The 20,262-nt window shown below is 55.1% G+C and overlaps 1 protein-coding gene across 1 annotated transcript in view; it reads right to left on the bottom strand.

Moving 5' to 3' along the window:
• Positions 1-231: 231 nt before the first annotated feature.
• LOC111154055 (polypeptide N-acetylgalactosaminyltransferase 14-like) overlaps positions 232-20,262 on the bottom strand; it is a 75,626-nt gene continuing 55,595 nt past the window's right edge. Inside the window, exons 11-16 of the mRNA XM_022513416.1 lie at positions 15,850-15,976; positions 13,751-13,843; positions 10,163-10,246; positions 9,560-9,704; positions 1,963-2,082; positions 232-797 (exon numbers count right to left, since the gene is read on the bottom strand). Of these exons, the coding sequence (XP_022369124.1) occupies positions 639-797; positions 1,963-2,082; positions 9,560-9,704; positions 10,163-10,246; positions 13,751-13,843; positions 15,850-15,976 (728 nt within the window). The 3' untranslated portion in view covers positions 232-638. The remainder of the gene's footprint in view (positions 798-1,962; positions 2,083-9,559; positions 9,705-10,162; positions 10,247-13,750; positions 13,844-15,849; positions 15,977-20,262) is intronic.

Genomic DNA, 20,262 nt, shown 5'->3' with positions numbered 1-20,262 from the left:
GAGCCCTGAACAGACATGATTTCTCCAGGTAAGAGACTGTAATCTTGGGTAAGAACCACGGATCTGCTCTTGTTCCCCAACGTAACGTATTGGGAGATGAAGGGCCAGAGAAGTTGTGTGTCTTTTTAAGCTCACACGGCCTGTCATGGCAGCCATCGTCCCCTCTGAGTGGAGAACTCAGCTCAGCGCGGTGCTAACGGTAGTGGAAACAGAGAGATGCACAGAGAAAACTTCTAAGGTTCCTTTATTTGTTTTGAAAACAACCTCTATTCTTTCTCTCTCAATTTAGTCCCGGCCTCGTCACAAAAAATGCTTTTCTCCTTGGCCTCCTCTGTAGGAAAGGGAACAACATAACACTCCCCGTGTGAGCTCTCTCCCCAGATCTCAGGCAGGAGCCGACCAGGCCAGGACTGGAACAGAACAGCATGGAGAACACGGGTATCTGTCTCTGAGCCCCACTTGGCTTGCAATCCCTTCCTCCATCCTCCCTGAGACATCTGCTCCTGCCCGGGGGCTCTGCCTCCACCTCCCAGTTCAGAGCATCTACGGAAGCTGTGGGCTGCTTGTAGCCTGATTTCCAGTCTGCTTGGCATCCGGGGAAACGGCACCCACAGCTCCACTGGTTCCGGCTCGGGTCCTCAAGAGCTCACCAGGTCCCAGTGCTGGCTCATAAGTGATGACTCGCACGGGTTGACCACGATTTCCCTGCTATTCTCAGAGCCATCACCAAACATGTCCGTGTCTAGGCAGAGATGGGACGCTATGTGTTCGATGCGGGAACCAGTCTTGGTCCATTGCTGAGAAGACGGAGAGGAGAGAGCATGAACCAGGATTCTCTGGCTAAGGGCCCAGGTTCTACCCATGATGTCAGAAGTTCCAGAACAATTAGGCATGTTTACAGCACATGGCTAGGGTCGCCCAGAGACTTGATTTTCATGGTCTCATGGAGGAATAAAATTGCAACTAATTGCTTTTCTAGGCATTATTGTTGGTTTTTGGTTTGTTTTTTGTTTTTGGATAAAAAAGTAAAAGCAAAATCAGTATGTCTGGTAGGAAAACTCATTAGAAGGTAATAACTTTCCAAGCAACAGGCCAGAGAACAGGAAGCACGTGAGTCATGGGAACAACCAAAGAAACGATGTGCGGTCGGTGTCTGCACGTCGGGAAGATGTGGGAACGAGCGGGGGAGGGACGCAGGAGGGCAGTGGGGCTTCTGGGCAGCACCCGAGGCCAGCAGCCTGGACTCCTCCATAGCCGTTCAGCACACAATGGACCCAAACAGAGAGAGGGGTCTTGTGCTGCTGCCCCCCGGGGCTTTACCTCACGTGACAAAGTAGGAGGGGACAAACATGGTTTGGGGAGCCACCAGGGCACAGGGACAAAGGCCCACTTCCGTTAATCTCTCTCAACAGCTGCTCTGTGTGGTGGGCCTCATCACCTCCATTTCAGAGAGGAAGGAAACCAAGTCCAGTGTCACATGGCCGGTGAGCCAGACAATGGCATCTGAATGTCTGTCTCTCTAATGCCAATGCCCAGTGAGCAGGTGACTGCATGGGGTCAACAGCTTAGGCCCGACAGGGCACAGGGCACACTCAGAGTGGACATCCTGCCAGGGCCCAAGGCCCCCCGAAGGCCAAGATTCTGGTACCGCTCATCCTGCGGTCCTGAAGGCTTTGCCCCTATGCCTTCCTGCTCAGGGATGCCAGGTTGGTGTCAGCACTGGACAGGCAAGTACGAGGTGCGCATGCCCACTGGGGCCCTGCCAGTCCACAGGCATCCAGGGCCAAGCTGACCGCTGCTGCTGGTGCCCCTGCCCTCGTCCCCTAACCAGAAGGGCCTCTTTCTGATCAGCCCCTCCACCTCTAGAGTTTCTTTCTGGTCTTGCACACGAGACCTGGACCTACACAGGACTGCCTGTCACTGAAGGCGACCACACCCCGTGGGCACCCGCCGAGCTCTCACCTGCTTGTCATCTCCGTTCTTGCAGAGGACAAGAACCACCGGGGCGCCTGGGAACACAGTGATGACGGACAGGCACAGCTCCTCCTGGAGGATCTGCTGCGTGTATGTGAAGGCCCATATCTGGAGGGGAAGAGGCCAGAAGGTTCACATTAGGATCCTTGGAAACCTCGTGAGACACATCTGGGACTATGTGAGAATTAGAGTAAAAAGCACTGGAGGTCCCAGCAGGAAGAGACTGTCAACAAGGTCGCCTTGGAAAATGGGACCCACTAGCCAGAAACTCCCAGGTCATGTCCCCATTGAAGTCTCCATCCCCACATCTGGGAAGGGGACCAGTCTGGACACACAGGCCACCTCTGGGGGCTGCTGAACAATTCTGGGCTTGAGGCGGGGAAGCCTGAACAATGCTCCAGCCCAGCTGTGGGGTCTCTAGTTTCTCTGTTTGGATGTGTGTCTATTGCCCATCCTTGACAGTGCAAGTAGCTGCGTGGCAGGCCACTCCCAGCTGTCTTTAGAACGTTCCTTCTTTGAAAAGGAGTCCAATCAGTCGCTTGAGAACAGGAGTGTTATCGTAAGAGACAGATGTGAGGACGGAGGTAACAGGGAGTGTGCCGAGGGAGGGAATGGAAGAAGAGCAGAGGGAGAGCAGGTCACGGGACAGAACATGATCCCCGCAGATGCGTACACTCCAGCACTCCAGGAGAACAGAACATTGGGCCCCAGAGCCCCTGCAGGGAGGGAAGCTGAGAAAGTCCATGGACAAGGAGTATGGGGAGAGGAAAGGGGCATTTCATCTGAGGGTCATTGCAAAGAATGTTTCTCCATTATTCCATGCAATGCCAGAGATCAGAGAGCGACAAGCTGCTAAGGCGCCCAAAGTATTTCGAGTTCTTAGGTCAGAAGGACAAAAATGGAAGCCTCCATAAGGTCTCTCCCAGGCTGTGAAGTAGGAGCCTTACCATGGGGCAAAGAAGGTGACCGGTGAATTGGATACCCTGGGGAGAGCTTCAGAGAGGAACCGTCAAGTGCCGGACACCTTCTCTACTCCACGCCTGCTGGCCAGCTGACCCTCAGCCTCTGGACCAGGCCGCTGGTCAGCTACTTCTCCTTGGCCCGAGAATGAAAAAAGGGTCCCTTAGCTGGGGCCCTTGCTCTAGGCCCACGTGTCCCGTAAGCTGACTGTTGTCATGTGCTCCTCATTCTGCACATTCTCTAGCTCATGGCAGCCCCCCTTCGGCCCCCGCATCCCTCCTGACTTCTGCCACCTGGTGACATCTTCGATGTCTTTCTGTGCCCTGGCCTGTCCCCCTCCTTGCCTCCAGGCTTGCGTCCTTCTGCTGCCTCACTGGACCACCTGGATGCAGAACCCTGCCTCTCCTGATCTGGGACCTTCTCTGTCCCTGACGCCTGGATGGTGCCACCAGCCCAGGGGGAGCCACTGTCCTGCATGTGTATTCTCATGTCCCTTCTCAAACTGCCAGTGTTGGAAGAAGACCTAGACCAGAAGGGACTCCCTGGGGGATAAGGGGATGGAAATACGGATGGATAAAACACTGGCTGTGAGCTGAGAATTCCTGAAGCCTAGGGATGGCTACAAGCTACTCTTCCATATAGTTCTAGATCTATATCTATTTAAATTTTTTAATACTAAATGTAATGAAATGTACTCCTTGGGACGTATCAAGAAGTTCTCCTCTGGACTTGAACAACACCATGCTACGCATGCCATTTCCTTCCCTCCAGGATTAGCTGAAAGGGAAAGGCGTCTGTGTGCACAGAGGTGATGTAGTAATCACAAGCTTGTTACCGATGGCCTGAGCACTGACTATGTCTAGGTGCTGTCCTGGGGGCTTAGCACAGATGACTTTAGTCTTCATAAGAATCTTGTCCTTCATAAGAATCCCAAATAGGTATTATTATTATCGTTCCCGTTCTGCATGACGAAAGGCTCACAGAAATTATACAATTCTCTCCGACAGACTCTCTCTGGCTCCTTTGCTGTTGCTGCCCCCAGAGTCCCAGCTCCTTCTATCCCAGTTTAATCACAGGTAATGCCTGTCCCTGAGCTCCCTCTTCTGGGTTGTAAACAAGAACACTATAGATCACCTCCACCTCCACAGCAGAGAGCCAGCCAGTTCCCACTGGCAGCCCCAGGAGACCGGGAACAAAGGTCACACTCTGTGTGGGGGACGAGGGAAGGGGCAGCCAAGAGAGCAGACCCCTCCCCAACCTGGATGGGCACTGGGGAAGAGTATGAACGGAGGCCCACATTCTACAGACTCCGCATCAGAGGGGCACACACAGCTGGCTTCCCAGGCCTGCTCCCCTCTTCTCCCCACCCTGGCTCCATGCCCCATCATCAGCTCCCCTATATGCTTACCCACGCTCGCTTGGCCACTCTCCTTTAAAAGGCCCCTTTGGGCCTGAGTGTGTGCTAGGGGCACAGTCTGCCCTCCGGAGATCCATGCAGGGCCTGATATCAGGCTAGGGCCATCTGGATGGGGGATTCTGGGGCTCTGGTCTTTAGGAGTGTGATCTAGAAGGTGGGAGCTGGTCTTGGGTGCGTGTCCAGAGAATTCTGTACAGGAAGGGGCGAGAGAGGCCTGAAGCCCAGGCCCGAGTCCAAGGGCAGGTCTGTCAGGGAGCCAGCCGCTGCCCGGGCCCACCATACAACCGGCCTCAGCTTTAGATTTCTGCCATTGTCGAAAAATGAGCCTGAACAGTCAGAGATGTGGCAAGAAGGAAAGGTCCATCTCTCTGACCCATTACCCCCCACAGCTGCTGTGAGCCATGAATTAGCATTTAAAAAATAAATCCTGTAATTATTTTGATTACTACAATACACTGGCTCTGTATATTTTACGTTAAAAGCATTAATTAAACATAAACACTTGAAATATACCACAATTTCTGAAAATCTCATCTTGGCATTTCTTCTTTTATAAAAACCCAGGGGCTTTAAACACTGGACGTGCTGGGGGTGCTGTGACGGTGGGAGGGGAGTGGTCCTTCTTTTGACATCTGAGACACGCCATCCACTAATGCCTTTCGGGAAGGAGCGCAGATGGTACCCGGGTGGGGCCGGGCTCGGAAGAAATCACCTTAAGATCCCCAAGGGGAGAAGGCGCACAAGCAGAGAGGGAGGATGGAAGCCTTTACACCAAGTGGACTTTCCATTAGCTGGTGCTTTACTGGCAGTGAACTAATTCAGCCTCACAATTTCTCAGAGGAACACAGCTCTCTAGCCACATCTGCAAGACAGGAGTGAGGGAAGCAGAACACAGAAGCAGGTGGGGCAGGGAGCGACGAGAGGTTCTCCGATTCCCACTCTGCAGCCTGTCAGGCTTCCAGAATGGCCTGTGATGAATGGGTTTATTAAATGAATCCCAGAGTCAGAAATGGATTCAGGAAGGTAGCAGGGGCTGCTCAGAGATCAGTGTACACTGGGCCATGGGCTGACGGCTTCATTAGGGGGGTCTGGCCAAGTCACAGACCTCCCCGGCCCACAAGCGCACAGACACGGCCCTACCCACGGGAGGTAACCCAGAGGCTGCGTGGGCAGCCTCACCCTCTCACGGACAGGCCAGTAAGGGGCTGAGGAGAAGGTTCACTCCTAGTCCTCTAGCTCCTTTGCCCTTGCCCTGGAAGAGGGGAGCCGACGATGGGGCGGGGTGGTCCAGGCTGGACAGGTTAATGGCCTTCTGTGCTTAGCGGGAGTCTCTGGAGGACAGTCCCTGCGTGTAGAGGAGGGAGCAGCCTGGCAGGTGCGGGCGGGAGACTCCTCTGTGGGCAATGCCCAGCCAGCTGCGTCTTGAGGGCTGGGATGAAGCAGGCCGCAGCACCCATCCTGGCAACAAGCACCCAGCCTGGGGCAGCAGCTCTCGACTGGGCTGATCTTGCTTCTGTTTTCTATCCAACCATCTGTCCATCTGTCCGTCCACCCACCATGTGCCAATGTTTGGAGGCCTTTTTTTGATTTGGAGGCATGATTTTCTGATGGCTATGACTGGAGGGAGGGTTGTGTTACTGGTACCCAGCAGGTGGGGAAAGAGACGCTGGCAAACCCCTACAGTGCCCAGACAGTCCCCACAACACAGAATTAACTGGTATCAATGCCAACAGCGCTGGGGTTGAAACACCGTTGCCTCGTGGGAAGGGCCTGGTCCCTGGAAGCGGAAGGCCCACCATTCCTCCTGTCTGACCCAGGTAGCGCGGGTCCACCTCTCTCAGCCTCGCTTACCGCATCTGTGAGACGGCGGGGCCAGCAGGACAGGGCTCAGAGGGCCATGGGATAACTAACCCAGATGAGGCCTATGGAACCCACAGCCCAGTGGCTGGCTCTGGCACAGTCTCTGGGGACAGTGCTTTGGTGACACGTGGAAGGAGCCGTGGTTGGGTGAGGGGACAAACATTCACACGTGGGGAGAAGGCAGGGGCTGTGTTTTCATGAACACAGAAGCCTGAGTCAGTTACTGATGGTCATGAGCAACCGGTCCACACGCTCTTCTATGTGGGGAACTACACCCGATGGGGAAATGACCCCAAATGCCAAGCAACACTGCTGGGTGTGTTGTGGTTAGATGGGCAAACCAGCTCATTTCTGAGGGCTTCCGGTTCTAGATGCTTCACATTCACCCTCACAGTGATCCTGTGAGGCGAGTACGACTTCATGGAAAGGAACAGAGAGCGGGGGTCAGTCTGGGCAACGCCAGGAGCAGACCACGTGGTTGACTATGAACACGGGCCTCTCGGTGAGATTGGACCTGAGCTGAGAGCATCTGGGGCCACCGCTGGCCTTGAAGAACTTAGGTCACACTGACGGCCACACATGTCCCTGCAGCCCTCTTCAGACACGGTGTCTGGAACAAATGAGAGGGAGCAAGCTACACTTTCGTTCAGCCAGGCTCTTGGTGCACCCAGTTCCCAAAGGACCATGCAAACACACCGACCGCCGTGCTGGGGACAGTGTCAGCTGCACAGACACAGACTGCTGCCTCTCGCTGCTGACCAGCAGCAGCAGGGAGACCCAGCGGGCTCAGAGACATGCTGCCTGCCTTTGACTGGGGACCTTTGCTGGACTCACTGCTGGGGTCTTTTATTTCTGGTTCATCCTATCCCTTCGCCCCAAGCTGTCAGGATACACTTTATATGCATATGATTAAAACCCCACACCCAGTAATCTGTCGTTGGGTCCTCTGCCAAGCTGGGGAGTGGCTGCTGGGGCTGGAGAAGGAGGCCCACCTTCTCTCGCCCACCCAGATGTCCAGCTGCCCACGTGCATCCTTCCCAAGCCAGGAGCCCAAACTGCCCGGAATGCAGGTAGATGAACACACTGTGAAGTTTTCCTGTTTTTCTCCCTGTCTTTAAATTGGGGATAGCAGTGAGACTGCTGCACCTGTCTTCCTTCCATCTTTCACACACATATTTTCCCAGAGAATCCAATAAAGTTAAGGGGAAACTCGTTAACCTGGAGGCTTCTTGGGCTTAGTGGGTTTGCAAACTGATGATGTATTTCTCTTGTATTCCACCCAAGGCAAGAGCCTGCCCTCGTCTTCCGTACATAGCAAGATTAAACATTTTGTTCCCAAGGTTGACAAGCTGGCCAAGGAAGAGAAGTAAGACAGGGGTAGGGGTGGATGGGCTGGGGGTGGGGCAGGGGCGTGAACCTGCATCCGAGGCCGAGGTCTGATTGTCTCCTTTCAGCAATGAGGACACCGATGTACGGGGGGGGACACACCCCTGAGAGCATGTAGCCAGCGGGAAGCACAACTCTGAGCTGTTGGCTTAGAACCCCGTGATTTTCTTTTACTCCAGATATCTGGGAACCCTGGAATCCTCCACCCAAATGGCCTGAACTGGACTGCAGGATCCGTGTAGATCTTACCCTGCGTCAGTCCTCCCAAAGGCAGACTGAGTCCCTACAACACACAGCTGGGCCCAAAGGGGACTATTTAGAAGAGAGTGACCGAGGTGGATATGCAGGCTGGGAGTGGGGAGACAGGAAGTAGAGGGAAGCAGGCCCAGGTTGGAAGCCGGTGCTGTGTGTGCTCCCCACCCCAACCCCACCCTGCTCTGGTAAGGAGTCCAGAATGTGGGCCTCCATTCATACTCTTCCCCAGTTCCCATCAATGCTGGGGAGGGGCTTGCTGTGTGGCCTGCCCCCTCCCCAGGCCTGACATGGGGTGTGACCCTCATTTCCCTTCTCATAGGGACAGACGAGACCCCTTCTGGACAGGCCAAGAGGTTGTGCAAGAGGAGAAACGAATATAGGAGGAGCCAAGAAGGCAGAGCAGGGTCAGAGAGAGAGAGAACTCCTGGAGCCCCACCGCGGTGGCGGAAAGGGCTGGAGAGCACAAAGACGGGACTGTCTTTCTTATGCCGGAAGGAGGGAAGCTACTGAAAGGACGAGAAAGGTAAACAGGTCAGCCCTACAAGGGTGTACGCTCACACGCATGTGTAAACGCACATGCACACACATGTACACTCGGGGATTATTCTAGCAGAAATAGTTATGTAGATTCCTATCCATCTAAAGTGGGTTTATACCTTCAAAAAACATGGACGTGCATCCCAGCCCCGCGGTTGGCCATGGGCCGCTTTAGAAGGGAGCTGAGTCTAATCCAGCCCGGCCCCTCCCTGTTCCCCGACACGCAGACAGGGGCCAGGAGCACCGTGGGCCCTCACTGTCCTCTGTGCAAGCAGACAGAACATCGATCTCAGAGTCTTCTTCCATTTTCCCAGAATTTACACTCCTGCTGCGCAAACCCAACTGTTCTCTCCAAAGCGAGAAGGAGTGATGGTTGGCCCTATCATCTAGAAAGGACTCTTGGCTCACTCAAAGACTGTTACAGGGCAGCCCAGCCCAGGTCTTCACGTGTGCTTTGCTTCCTGGGCTGCTCCTTCTCCCCCTCCTCACAGGGCCTATTTCTACTCCTTTCTCAGGATGCAGCTCATTATCAAGTCCTCCGGGAAGACATCCCTGACTCTCGTGCATATGGTGGAGACCGTCTCTCACTGCTTCTAGAGCAGCCTGGACTGAACTCCATCCAGGACAGAGTTTAACAGAACAGCTGCTTACTTGCTTGTTCCCGCGTTCGATCCCCCGAGGGCCCACAGAGACCTGCGACCTAGCCATTCATCTCCGTGTCTTCCCAGTTAGCAGAGAACAGAGATAGTTATGGAGTGAATGGATCAGTTTGTGGAGGGATGAAAACTAGGATTTGTGCATCGATGAAACAAAGAGAGGGCAGGGCCAAAGCTGGAAGCTTGGATAAAATCTCCAAGACACCGTTTCCAGAGAAAAGAATAATGACCTAAGAACCTTCGTGAGCACTCACCACAAACCCATCAAAGTGGGGCAGGGGAGCCAGCAAAGAAAGAGAGAAAAGAGGACTGCAGGAGAATCTCTGTCCTTCAGAGAAACTCGGCACCTCTGGAAACCCAGTGGAGTGACGCGGGTCCCAGAGTGAGGGGAAGTTGTACTTCTCCTGCTCTGTGGCTAGGCTCTGGGTATAACGGGACACCTGATGTCATATAAAAGCAGGTGGCGGAGGCAGAGTCCCTGCACACGTTCTGGCACCCCTAGCCTGTTACGTACCTGGGATTTTACATCCTCGCCTTTGTTCTTGACACAGGGGCTTAACCTGAGGTTGTAGGTCTCCATGTTTTTCTGCCTTTGAGACTCTAGGCATTTCTGCCTCTGTCGGATGCTGCCCTTCTGGATGGAGGAATCGCTGGGGATTCTGGAGGAAAGCCACAGAGACGTGAGAACCAACTGCCCTTTGGCTGAGTGACACTAGCCACTGGAGAGGTAGAGGCAGGGTTCTGAGGATGTCAGGGGCATTTTGCCCAGGGTGGTGGCTGCCTCTGGGCACAAGGCAGCGAGGAGAGACCCAGGAGCCACCACGGCAGATGGAGCCTGGCGCGGAGACAGCGCTAGCGGCAGGTCACACCCGGGACTCAAATCCCAGCAGCTGCGAAATGCTGCTAACCTCCAGCCCTCCCTCCCTCAGCGAACCTCCAGCCCTTAAGCTACTGATGAACTTAATTCCTCTTCTGATTTCAGGAGTAAGGGGAGCCAACTGGTCTACTCAGACCTCCCTATTCTTAACACCCTGTAGCCGCCTGGCCACGGATGTCCCTTGTCCAGACCCAGTCAGCTGAGGGTCTCTCCTGACAAGTCAGAAGGCAGGGTGGGTACCTGAGTTCTGGATAGACATTCTCCAGGTACCACTTGAAGCTCTGGCACTGAAGATTCTTCCTCAGGTCCAGTCTGCTCTCAATGCTGGCAGGACGTGGGGCGGGGGAGACACAGAGAGATGGGTCAGAGGCAGGGACGAGGCTGAGAGACAAATGCACATGCTGTGCCCAGCATGTCTCTCCCGAGGGTGATGGAGAAACTCACCCAGGGAGAGTTCCAGAGCTCCAGGCAGAGCTACGGTAGCTCACAGCAAGAGCTCACAATGGTGTGGTACCGACACGGAGGATTTGTGCTTTCATTCAAAAACAGAATTCAGGAATGTTTTATTTTTCTTTCAAAACAAGGGTACGAGAAGTAGTATGTCTGTCACTGATTCACCACTGGGGCCCTGAGTCTACTTACCCACAAATCTCTCTTTGGCTTCTGCAGCCAAAAAATACCACTCCTGCCCACCCTACCCTCAAAGAATCAGCTTCTGTGGCTGGTTCTGGGGCCCAGTCACACCTTTACTCATCAGATATTTATTGAGCACCTACTGTGTGCCGGGCATTGTGCTCAATGGTGGGCTTCTGAACAACAGAGAACAGTGTTGCGTGGGGCTGAGCTGTGTGCACACACGAACGTATGTATGTTCTGGGCTTAGCAAAGCGTGATGTGGGGACATCTGAACTTGAACAGCATCTCACAGGGGGCGATTGGGTCTGGCAGGGCAAGGCTGGAGACCGGGAGAGCTGTGGGAGGGGCTGCAGAGAGCCAGCTGCTGGTCGTGCTCTCAGGCAGGGAAGTGGGGGGCGGAATGGAGAGAAGGGACAGGTCAGGTCCCTCCATTTATCCCTGCCACCGCCACCACCATCCTTACTCCATTTGCACCTTGTCCTTCCTGGGTGAATCCATAGGACCGGCCCTGCTCGGCCAGCCTCACCTCTTCCAGCTCACACTGGGCTTCTTAGTTAGCGCTAACAACCTTTCCTCACCAGACTCAAAGCAACATGAGCCAAAGAATGATGTCAGTTTTTTTCTTTAGAGTTGAATGTTCAGTGTTTAGCAAAAACCTTGGCACTGCATGCATGAAGGAGGCCGTAGCACCAGGGCTCGGGGGCTGCTGGACCCGGGCAGGTGGGGGAGGGAAGAATCAAAGTCGACACCCAGACCTGTGACTTGGGCCAGAGGACGCAAGGAAGAGTGTTCCTGGAGATGGGGGAGACAGGCTGGGGAGCATGTTTCGAAGCACCATGGCTGAGTTCCCTTTAGGACTGGAGTTGGAGCAGCCTGGGAGGTGTCTAAGTGGAGATGTCCAGTTTGCAGTGGGATGGAAGGGGCTGCAGCTCAGAATGAGAGGCCCAGGTCAGGGACAGAGACCCAAGAGTCAGTAGAAGCAGTGGTGATCGCCAGGGGGTAATGCGCAGTATAGAGACGGCGATGATGGACCCTCGGGGAGGACCACAAACACGGCAGGAAAGAGAAAAGTGAGGCTGCAATAGGACCAGGCAGGCGGAGACTGTAGGCACGGTCATCGTGGTCAGGAAGGGGCTCTCAGGGACAGGGGAGGTTTCCAAGCACACTCCGGAGAGGCGGGGCATGAGCTCCCCAAGGTGCACACTTTCTTTTCTTCCCTCCTATTCCTTTTTCAATCATTTAAGTTTTAAGATGTGAGACCCTGAATCAGTTTAAATGCTGATGGGGACCGTGCATTAGCAAAGACAGATCAGGGATGAGGAAGCAGAGGGCAGGGTCTCCTAGAACACTGGTTCCCATACCGGCTGCACATCAGAGTCCTGAGGAGTGCGGGCAGGGGGCTGCCTTTCAACAATTCTCCAGCCCAGGCTGTACCCAGACCGGAGCAGTTCTCTGGGAGTGGTACCCGTAGCTTCTGAGACCCCCTGGGTGACTGCAGTGTGTAGGCTAGTTTGGGAAGCACTGGCCTGGCCTGGAGCTCTGCTCTGTCCGGACAGGCCCTCAGACCCACAGCAGGACGCTACCTGGGAACTTCCTGGAAATGACACCCTAGGGAATCAACAACCACATTTTAACAAAAGGCACAGGAGATTTGTGTGTATTCAAGTTTAAGAAGCCCTGAGCCAGGAGGCAGGAGAGGAGGAATCCAGGCAGAGGGAGCTGGACAAGTGTCGATTTACGATTTACGAATGAATGCTGATGAAGGGTGGTCCCCATTACAAGTGGAGGGCTGGTCTAACACGGCAGGGGGCACACCTGTCTCAGGAGATGGAAGAAGAGTGGGGTGGAGAGAGCGAAGTTTCCGGTCGGTTTGTCTCGGGAAGTCAATGCCATCTCTCTCAGCTATAAAACAGGTGTCTGCTGTGAGTGACAGGTGGACTTGGGGGGAGGGGTGGGGAGACAGGAGAGTTTTAAATGGGGACTGGGGACAATGATGGCTGGGAAAGGCAGCACGACTGACAAGTCTACTAAGGGCCTGCCTGAGCCTGACGGCCACCGTGTGTTAGCAGCACCTGCTGATACTTTCCAGAACCTTCAGCAGCCTGTGCCCCGGAGAGGGAAAGGCACAAAGTCAGGTGCATCCAGGATTGAGAAAACTTTGCCTGAGGGGCTGACAGATGCACAACAGGGCCAAAGATCTGATGATGATGTCTTTTAAGCCTTCTCTCTAAGCAAGAGAGCCAAAACCAAGCAGGGGAGGGAGGGATGGAGGGAGGTGAGGAAAGGGAGGCGCACAGCCATGGTCAGTGGGCCGGGAGTTTGATGAGGACTCAGGACAAATGCCTTGTGAGGTTCTGAGCAATTGAGCTGGGGGGACAGAGACGCAAACCATTTTGGCCGAGTCTGATTTAATCCTCTGGAGCAGGGACGGGCTCCTCCTACACGGTGTAGGCGGCAGAAACCCATCCACTCCCCAACCTTAGCCTGGCTGAGGGACATCAGCATGACAAAAAGCCACTGGTTTTCCCTCCAAATAATCAGATGCTAACCAAAGATGAAGTTTCCATTTTTCTCTCATCAGTTCTGTGGTGGAGAATGCAACATATGGTTGGGGGATCGGACAGGTGTGGTTAGAGCCTCATGTCCCCAGTTCGGTGATGTGATCAGGGCAAGTAGCTTAACCTGCAGAAAACTCAGTCTCCTGTCCTGTGAAATGGAGGCAATGAAACCCACTTCTCAGAGTCTGGGGAGCACTCCCAGGAGAGCCTTCGTGGCCTCGGCACAGAATTCTTTCCCTGTTCTTGTCTATCTGGACGAAGCCGGAGCACGGCTCTTGGGGACACCTGTAGGATACTGCTCCATGGAGGAAGGAGGGTGCTTTGGCCTTGGGGGACTCAGAACCAGGAAGAGGAGCTCTGAGCTGGAGGGACTAAGGCCATTGTGTCCCACACCCCACCTTTCTGGAAAAAGAAACATCCCTCTATGGTGCAAGGCACAGCACACCTCCTGGGGCAGTGGCCCAGGTTGCCACTTGTTCTGTAAGAGCTGCTGAAAACCCTGCATCCCCAGGAGGGCAGGAGCAAGAAGGACTCGAAAGAGAGTGGCCCCTGCCTGGGCAACCGGATACACTGGCTGTCAGGAGCCAGCGCTCCTCCTGACCCCCTGCACAAAGCAGCCAGAAGGGACACTTACTTCCCAAAGGGCCTCTCCAGAGCGAACGGCCGGGCAGCATAGTAGTACTGCTTGTACTCATCCATCCACACCTCAGCTGTCCTCTTGGTGTTCCTGGGGAGACAGGGGGTGTCCCAGAGCAGTCAGTATGCACACGCAGCAGCATCACCCAGCCGGGGCCCCCCACGATCCAGTAAGAACTCTCCTCCGCAGGGGCTGAGCCTGGCCACATCCCACCCAACCTCCCAAGGTGCCTTTACTCCAAGACACAGGACAAACTCTTCCTCAAAAAGTAACACCTGAAAAATTGTGCCAGAAATGGAACTTTTGTGGCTCAAAAAGAAAAAGGAGGAGGGGGCTGGGAGAGGAGAGTCCACACACCACATACGCCTGTGTTGCCAGGAACCAAGAGGAGAGAGGCAGGGTGGGCAGTGGCCACCTCACCTCCCTCTGCACACAGGCTCCCACCCCAGGTGTTCCCCCTTTCTGCAGGGCAAGGGCTGGGGTCCCAACTCTGGGCAGGACAGCTGATCACATACAGCGTCCAAGAGCAAGGTACAGGTGTCAAGAATCAAGTAATTAACCCAACTGTCAGCTATCTGGCCAGCTCACTAGGCTTTTCCATCAGATGTTTGCTCTGGGGCTGACCTCAAAGGTCACGGAAAATGAGAGAGACTGCCATGGAGGATGTGTGTCCCTGCGCAGTGGGCAGGGAGGCAGCGGTACCAGAAGAGCCTCAGGGCAAGAGAGAGGCCATCAGAAAACAGACACCAGGGGCAATGGAGGAGCAGTCCCCGCTGGGGCCCATATCCGTGACCTTGGGGCCCAAGTCTGTGACCCTGGCGCCTCACTCAACAGGGCATGCCCCTGCAGATTTCCGGTTCTGTCTGGAGCAGAGGTCTTCCGTGGAGGTCTATGGCAAAACTGTCCCAGTCAGTGGACCCAAAATGACAGTCACACACTGGCAGCCTTCTCTTGGTGCAGGGAAGGCAGTTACCAGCGCTTTGCTGGTTCCTTGCCTGAGGCCTAACCATGAGCAAACTGCATGCCGCCTGACCCACTGGCCAGGGCCCAGACTCAAAGACAGAGAATGTTCTGGAGCCCAGGACTGTCCCCATCGCTCTCCTATACCAGGTGTCGCCTGCTCACATTTTCCTCCTGGAAACCCAAGGCCCAAGGCAGCCCTGTCTTCAGTGCTGGATTTCTCACCGCCCCATCCTTGCTCAGAGGTTTCTGCAAAAGGTGTTAACTTTCCCCCTGGTCAGAGCCATGCCAACCCCAGGATGCTCGTGTCAGGATGTAACCCATACCTGCCCATACATGTGAAAACTGAGGACAGAAGAACACAGATGAGGAAAATGATGCCCCAAATGAAGAAATGCTTAGCTCCTCCCTCCCCCAAATGGACAAGACAGAAAAGAAAAAAAGGAAAAGAGGGATAAATGGGTAAGTGAAGCCGTCAGATGATGAGCGACAAAGGGGATAAAGGGAAAAGGTGAGAAGCTGGAGGAAAGAGGGACATACGCAAAATGTTCCTAAAACAGAGGCAAAGCCCGAAGGAGAAGGAATCACAGAAGGTGTATGAAGGGACAGAGCAGGAATGAGCAAGTGGACACCACGGGTGTACTGAGACCCTGGGATCTTTATCTCATCCCCTAGCAGGAGGTGCAGACACCCTAGGGAAGAAGCCCAAGGCCAAGCATGTGCGTAGTAGCTGCTTGTGGTCCCCTGTTCTCAAATCCTTCCAGTGAACTTTCCCTTGGTGACCCAGGCTGAAAGGGGGAGCCGCAGATCTTCTAGAACTTGGATGCAAAAATGGAATCTTCTCCCCAAAACCCAAACAACCCCAAACATCCAAAGCCCGACGGGACAGTGCTGCCCAGTGACTCGCAGGCCTCAGCAAGCCACGGGGATGTCCGTGGTGGAGAAGAGCTTCAGACCGCCTCCTCCTGCTGGGTGGGCCAGTCCGACATCCCTGGCTTAGGCAGAGTCCCAAGGAGCATGATTGTGGCTCCTGAGCGCCCAGAACACTCAGGCAACCTACCAGACTACTGGGGACAGCCACAACCCTTCACCAGGCTTTCTGCTGCCCCTACAGAACCCCTGGGACTCGCACTTACTTTATATACGTGTTGGCGTTTCCATCTGGGAAAACATACGGGTGTTTCTTGCGGAAGACATGGCCCACTCGGCTGCAGGGGACGATCTCGAGGCTGCCGCCACACATCCACACCCTGAAGGAGATTTCTGCAAGATAGTCGTGCCCCCTCAGCACGGCTCTGTGCTCTCCGGAGGGGAGGGGACACAGGATGGCAGCATCGGGGGCACCAGGCCCAAGGAAGGGGTCAGGGCCTCCTGCTGCATCCAGCCCGGGGCTGGGGGTCAAGAGCTGGCTCCACAGTCAGACTGTGTGCTCTGCTGGCTGGGTGACCTCAGTTTCAGCAACCGGGGCTGATGATAACTCGCGGCTGGGAGGGTGATGCGTGTGAATATGGAAACACACAGGGACTGGCTTGGAGGAGCACGTTCATGGGGGGAGGCCGTATTTGGGGACCAGCCTGGTGCAAGGCCCTGCTACAGCCTTTGGGTGACCCAGACTGCTGCTTCTGGACACATGGAAGATGGATGAGACATGCTTGGATGACCCTGGCGGGTAAGAACCAGGACCAAGGAGAAAGAATTTTCCATTTAAGAATATAGGAGACTTTCCCGACAGTCCAGACCCAGATAGAAGAGACTGTCATGGAGGTGGTGAGGTTCACACTCTGACTGGCCAGCGATACCCATGGGCAGGCAGGATTCCCAGCAAGTTCCTGGACGAGGCATCCAGGAGAGCACCTCCCAACACCCGGACCACAATTCTGCCCCTCTGTAGGGGTGCCTGAATTATAGCCTGGGCGGAGACGTCTTGGCAGTAGCCTAGAAAATGCTGGAAGCCTCTGAGCTGTTGCTGGGGTCGCTCCTCAGGGCGGAGATGTTGCACACATGCCCATTTCTTCCCGGCTGGCTGTTGCAGCTGCAGGAGGAGAGGAGTCCCCAGAGGCAGCCAGGATCAGGCTGGGGCATGCCTCTCTCCCCTGGGACCAAGGTCCGTGGCGGCTTGAGGCAGTGCCCCTGCCCCGGAAGGAAGCAGTGGTAGACCAAGGTGGTGGAGGGGAGTATCAGTGACTGCTCGGCAGTGTTGCAAGGGCTTTACCTTCTCTGCAGACAGTGCACCTCCTTACTGACTGCACCCCGTGCATCCCACAGGGTACGCTGCTGCTGGGAAACGTCAGTTTCCCATTTGGGAATTTCTGCCTGGTTCGTGCTTCTGCAGTCAAGCTCAAATAGAAGGGCAGGCTGGCTCAGGAGAAATCCATGCCCTGGGTGACTTCTCCTGCTGGTGGGGGGGAGGGGCATGGAAGCAGGCTGGGGTCCAGGAATAGGAAAGGAAGATGTGAGTATTCTAGTGCCTTCTTACCATATACATGCACGGCACCCTCCAGCTCCTTGGGCACCACCTCCCTGGGTTCCTTCACCTGGGTCCTCTCTCTCTCTTTCCACTTCCTGCTCTGCGTCTCCTTCCTGTCCAGCTCTCCAAGCAGGTGTCTGGACACGATGTCTTCATCGTGATCCTCACCGGCTCTCTCACTTACCTGTCCTCAGCCAGACTTTCCCTATCCCCTACTGCCTCCTGCCCTGTGTACCTGAGCTGCAGGCAAGGCTCTGTGGACACCAACCCCATTGCCGTCACCTTCTTGACACCTGGCTTTCTGCGTGCCCAGGTGCTGTCCCAAATGGGCTACGGCTCATTCCCAGGAAGTTCGGGGACACGGTAGGGACAATGTGTGTGCGCTAGGATAAAGAAAGAACTCTTTCAGGATTGCTTCCAAATGACAGCAAGAACACGGAGGGAGGGAAACAGGAAGAGCTTGGCCTTGGGGTCCGCAGCCCCGACTCCACAGCAGCCCCCAGGCCCGTGTCCATGAGGATACCTGCTTCACCTCACCGAGGGTCCATGCTGCAGGATGGCCATCCACATCAAATGAAACACAATTTTGAGACTACAGGGAACACTTAAGTAGGATGGAAAGATGAGCCACAGCTATGATCAGACGTCCCTGAAGCCAGTCTCTGAAGCACAGACCCTGTTAGCACTGGCCTCCTGTGCCTGCTTCCAGCTTTCTTCTGCCACCAACACCACTTGAAATTTGTGGACAGAACACTCCAGATTTTGACTTTCTATCAAGCCCCCAATACGTAGCAATGTGGTGTTTGGCTGGGGCACTGTGGAGCTCACATGTCCCAGACTGGTATTCATGGGGGTGGGGGTGGGACATGTAGCATAAGAGAGCTTAGCTGACCGCCACCCCCCACCACTCCACCTTGCCGTGAGTGCACTGGGGGGCTGGCTGCAGGGGTCAGCCCGTGGGACTGTCAGTGCGTGTGTGACTTCAGTCTCAGGACATCTTCCTAAACAGTGTGCTCCAGAAGTCTGCTGTGCTCCAATCCCTTCCTCCCCAGGATCTCAAAATACGGTCTGCTCCAATTCCAAAAAAGGAAAACCATCTCATCTTTCAAAACTAGAGACGGAGATCTGGTTTACTAGATATAACCTACAAATTTGGTGCCAGCCCTCTTCCCAAAATACGCATACGTTTTGGCCATGGTCTCTTCCTTTCCATGTATTCAAATAAGACATATGTCCCTCCTCATTTACAAAGCGAATCCCTCCAAACGATGCTTCAGTTCCCTCCCCCACCCCCTCCTACCCCAGCAACCTGTTTCTCTGTGCTCCCCTTGCCTGCCATCTTGCTTCCCTCCACATCCCTGAGTCCTACCTTCTGCCACTGTAGACACAGGACCCACCTTGGAAAGTAGTCATCTGACCCTGGTCCCTCACCTTCCTTCCGGTCTGCTGGCAGTCTTCCACCCCAAGGCTCTGTCTTTACAGGGTCCCCCTGACCCTGTTTCCTCGGCTGACCTCATGGTTCACTTGATGCTGAGGGCTCCCCTTCATCCCTCCCCAGCCCCAGCTCTGTCCTGGCTCCAGCACCGGCTTCCAGGGGCCGTGTGATGCTCGACTGAGGGGCGCTGGACCCCAGCAGATAACGTGCACCTTCTGCCCCTGGCCGCCCGTCCACAGGCCACTGCTGCCTGCCTCCTCTCCCCCACCTGTCAAACCCGCCCTCCTCCTCCTCATTGTCTTGCGTCTGGTGCTTTAGCTGAAAACTGCCCCGTATCTCAACCCTGCAAACGTTGAGTCATGGGGGGGAAATGACCTCTTTATCCACCCCTGGTGAGAAGGGGCTGAGCTCTGTTTGGTCTCTCTCCCTCTGGTGGTAGCTTGTTAGTCATCCTAACGACCGTGCTCATGGTTGTGGATGTCCTTATGTTATGATCAGCAGTGGTCCGACCTGACCCCTGCCATCCAGTGCCTGGGGGCTGAAGCACCGCTCCCCGCTCCAGAGCTCAGCCCTCCGTCGACCAGTGCCGCTCCGGGTACAAAGACATTGCCTTCGAGGCTTTCAGAGGCCAATAAGAGAGGCTTCTCTAAGACCAGCCACTACCAGCACCTCCATCCAGTCCTGACAAATGTCCGTCTTCGCGCCCCCTCAGTGCCGCCGATGCCTCCCAAAGGTGCCTGCACCCCGAGAGGCAGGAACAGCTTCTAGGCTTCAGGGTCCTGCGTGTTAGAAAGGTGGTGACCGGAGACCCGGGGCCTGACTCGGGCAGTCTGGAGTGTGCAGCTGAGCGTGATGGTTCACAGGGATATTTAACACCCAGAAGTGGAGCTGCCTGCCCTCGTCTACACCACTGACGTCAGCATGACTGTCCCCCCGGGGATGTGCTGACTCGGGAAAGTCTCATAATCCAGAGGCGCCAGGCAGGGGGGGGCTCATGCATCAGAAGGGCTGTGCGGGGAGGTGTGGGGCATTGCCCAGACCCTCCTCTTTCCACGTCTGCGGCTCCTGCCAAGTCATCACTTTCTTAAGTGAAGGGGACGGGGCGAAAAGACAATGGAGGGATTCCATAGGGGGGTTCTCGCTGAGTCAGCGCCGCCACAACCTCCCCGGTGATGAGCTTCGCACAGGCCCTAATCCACTTTGAATTGCAGACAGGGAGACGGGTAATTATTCTACCCTCATGGGGGGCACTGCTATCTTATTTTCTTTAGACGTCAGACTCCTATGTGAGGGTGAATCTCCTCACCCTCCACCCTCACTTCTTTCCTCCTGTGACCTCATCAACCCACTGGCTGTCCGACCAGGGCCCCGGGGCCCCCGTCCCCACCCTCCACCAGCCTAGTGTCTATGCGCCAAGCCCATGACTGCTGGATGGGAAAGGGGATGCTTTCTCCCCAGAAGCCAAACTACAGCTATTCGTACACCATAGCTCGGCCAGACCCACCAAGGTTCCAATTCCATTTTCTAGTCTGGTTTCTGGAGGGAGCTTGAGACACAGGCTCCGCTGAATGCGATGACTCCAGCTTGCACGGAGCCACACGTCCCGTGTACGAACAGACACTGTATCCACAGCAGCAGGGCCCCACT

This window comes from Enhydra lutris, unplaced genomic scaffold, assembly GCF_002288905.1.
Source record: "Enhydra lutris kenyoni isolate GAN:26980312 unplaced genomic scaffold, ASM228890v2 scaffoldscaffold35, whole genome shotgun sequence".
In the NCBI taxonomy this organism is placed as follows: domain Eukaryota; kingdom Metazoa; phylum Chordata; class Mammalia; order Carnivora; family Mustelidae; genus Enhydra; species Enhydra lutris.
The sequence above is the reverse complement of the archived record's forward strand: the minus strand, read 5'-3'. Positions and strand labels throughout refer to the sequence as shown.